This window comes from Tupaia chinensis, unplaced genomic scaffold, assembly GCF_000334495.1.
Source record: "Tupaia chinensis unplaced genomic scaffold, TupChi_1.0 Scaffold000443_1, whole genome shotgun sequence".
Taxonomy (NCBI): Eukaryota; Metazoa; Chordata; class Mammalia; order Scandentia; family Tupaiidae; genus Tupaia; species Tupaia belangeri.
The window spans coordinates 2,582,679-2,584,422 of NW_006159948.1; the positions used below are offsets into that span (position 1 = coordinate 2,582,679).

At 43.2% G+C, this 1,744-nt stretch overlaps 1 protein-coding gene across 1 annotated transcript; it reads left to right on the forward strand.

Moving 5' to 3' along the window:
* The first annotated feature begins 852 nt into the window (after positions 1-852).
* Positions 853-1,527, forward strand: CLDN17 (claudin 17). The gene has a single exon (XM_006155275.1). The coding sequence runs from the start codon at positions 853-855 to the stop codon at positions 1,525-1,527; it is 675 nt and encodes a 224-aa protein (XP_006155337.1).
* Positions 1,528-1,744: the final 217 nt, after the last annotated feature.

Below are 1,744 nucleotides of genomic sequence, written 5' to 3' on the forward strand. Positions count from 1 at the left end.
TGGACCCAGCAGTTTAAAACTCAGGCCAGGCACACATGTATGTATGTGCATCCAAAAATTCCAGGAGAATGGAGGAGAAGGGATTGTGGCATGGCCATCCCTTCTCTCTGTCTCTCTCTCTCTGGCAAGCACACACACCCCATAGCAAAAATCTCTCTTAAAAAAAAAAGCTAGAGTTGATTATCATATAAGTAGTCTTCAAAAAGTTTATAGAAAAGTGAAATTAAAGTACAAGTTTACTGTCATACAAAATAATTGAAATCTGTGCAGTTTTTTATAAACTTTTTTGAAGACTCCTTCATATTAAGGAGAGGTGACTTACACTCAAATAAAATAGCGGGGTCTAAAGTCCAAAGCATTTCCCAATCGCTCTTCAAAAGAACTGGCAAGTTTTAGGTATTATCTTTAGCTGTGGCTTTCCCTATATATCTATACTTTTATATTAGAGTGATTTTTAGACAGGAAGTTTTCTACTCTGTAATTAGCAGTTCACAATGGAAGCTTTGACACTTAATTACAGCATTGCTAAGACAATAATAATGAGAGAAATACTAAAACCAAATGCAGGCTTTCTGACACACCTCTGGCTACCTTCTTATTGGCTGAGAAACAATTATATATGACTAGTAAATAATCCATATAGACATGAATGTGCGTGAACAAAGGCAGCCTGCACTTATGACAGGTCCTTCTCGTTAGGCCACGTTCAGTTGCTGTTGCTGACTTGGACTAAAACGTTATGGGCAGCAGGGGAGACCATCATCAGAGATTGCTCTAGAGTCAAAGAGCTCCACGTTCTGCATCTTGGCATCTTCTCCTATTTTCATCAGAGCAGTCTTCCAAGTGGAGGCAATGGCATTCTATCCTCTGCAAATCGCTGGTCTGGTTCTTGGGTTCCTTGGCATGGTTGGAACTCTTGCCACAACACTTTTGCCTCAGTGGAGAGTATCAGCGTTTGTCGGCAGCAACATTATTGTCTTCGAAAAGCTCTGGGAAGGGCTGTGGATGAACTGTATCCGACAAGCCAAGGTGAGGCTGCAGTGCAAGTTCTACAGCTCCTTGTTGGCTCTCCCGCCAGCCCTGGAGGCAGCCCGAGCACTCATGTGTGTGGCAGTTGCCCTTTCCTTGATTGCCCTCCTTATTGGCATCTGTGGCATGAAACAGATCCAGTGCACAGGCTCTAGCCAGAGAGTCAAAGCCTACCTTTTGGGAACCTCGGGAGTCCTCTTCATTCTGACGGGCATCTTTGTTCTGATTCCAGTGTGCTGGACAGCCAATATCATCATCAGGGACTTCTACAACCCAGCCATCCACGTGGGTCAGAAACGAGAGCTGGGAGCAGCATTGTTCCTTGGCTGGGCAAGTGCTGCTGTCCTCTTCATCGGAGGGGGTCTGCTCTGTGGGTTCTGCTGCTGCAACAGAAAGAGGCAAAGACACAGCTATCCAGCCCCTAGCTACCATGTGCCACGCACAGAAAAGCGAAGGAACATGACAATGCTTAGTAAGACCTCTACCAGTTACGTCTAACACCTCTTTCAGCTCCAACTATGGATTATGGTCAATGTACTTTACAAAGTCCTGCAAAAAAACTGTAAGTACACAAGGCAGGAGAACTTGCTTTATGATGGGAAGAAAACTGAAATGAAAAATTCAATTTGTCACCTTAGGTATATTAAATGCATTTACTATTGTTGAACTTAATTGCCATTTAAATTAGTATGTTGTAAAATCAAGTTTATCTGTC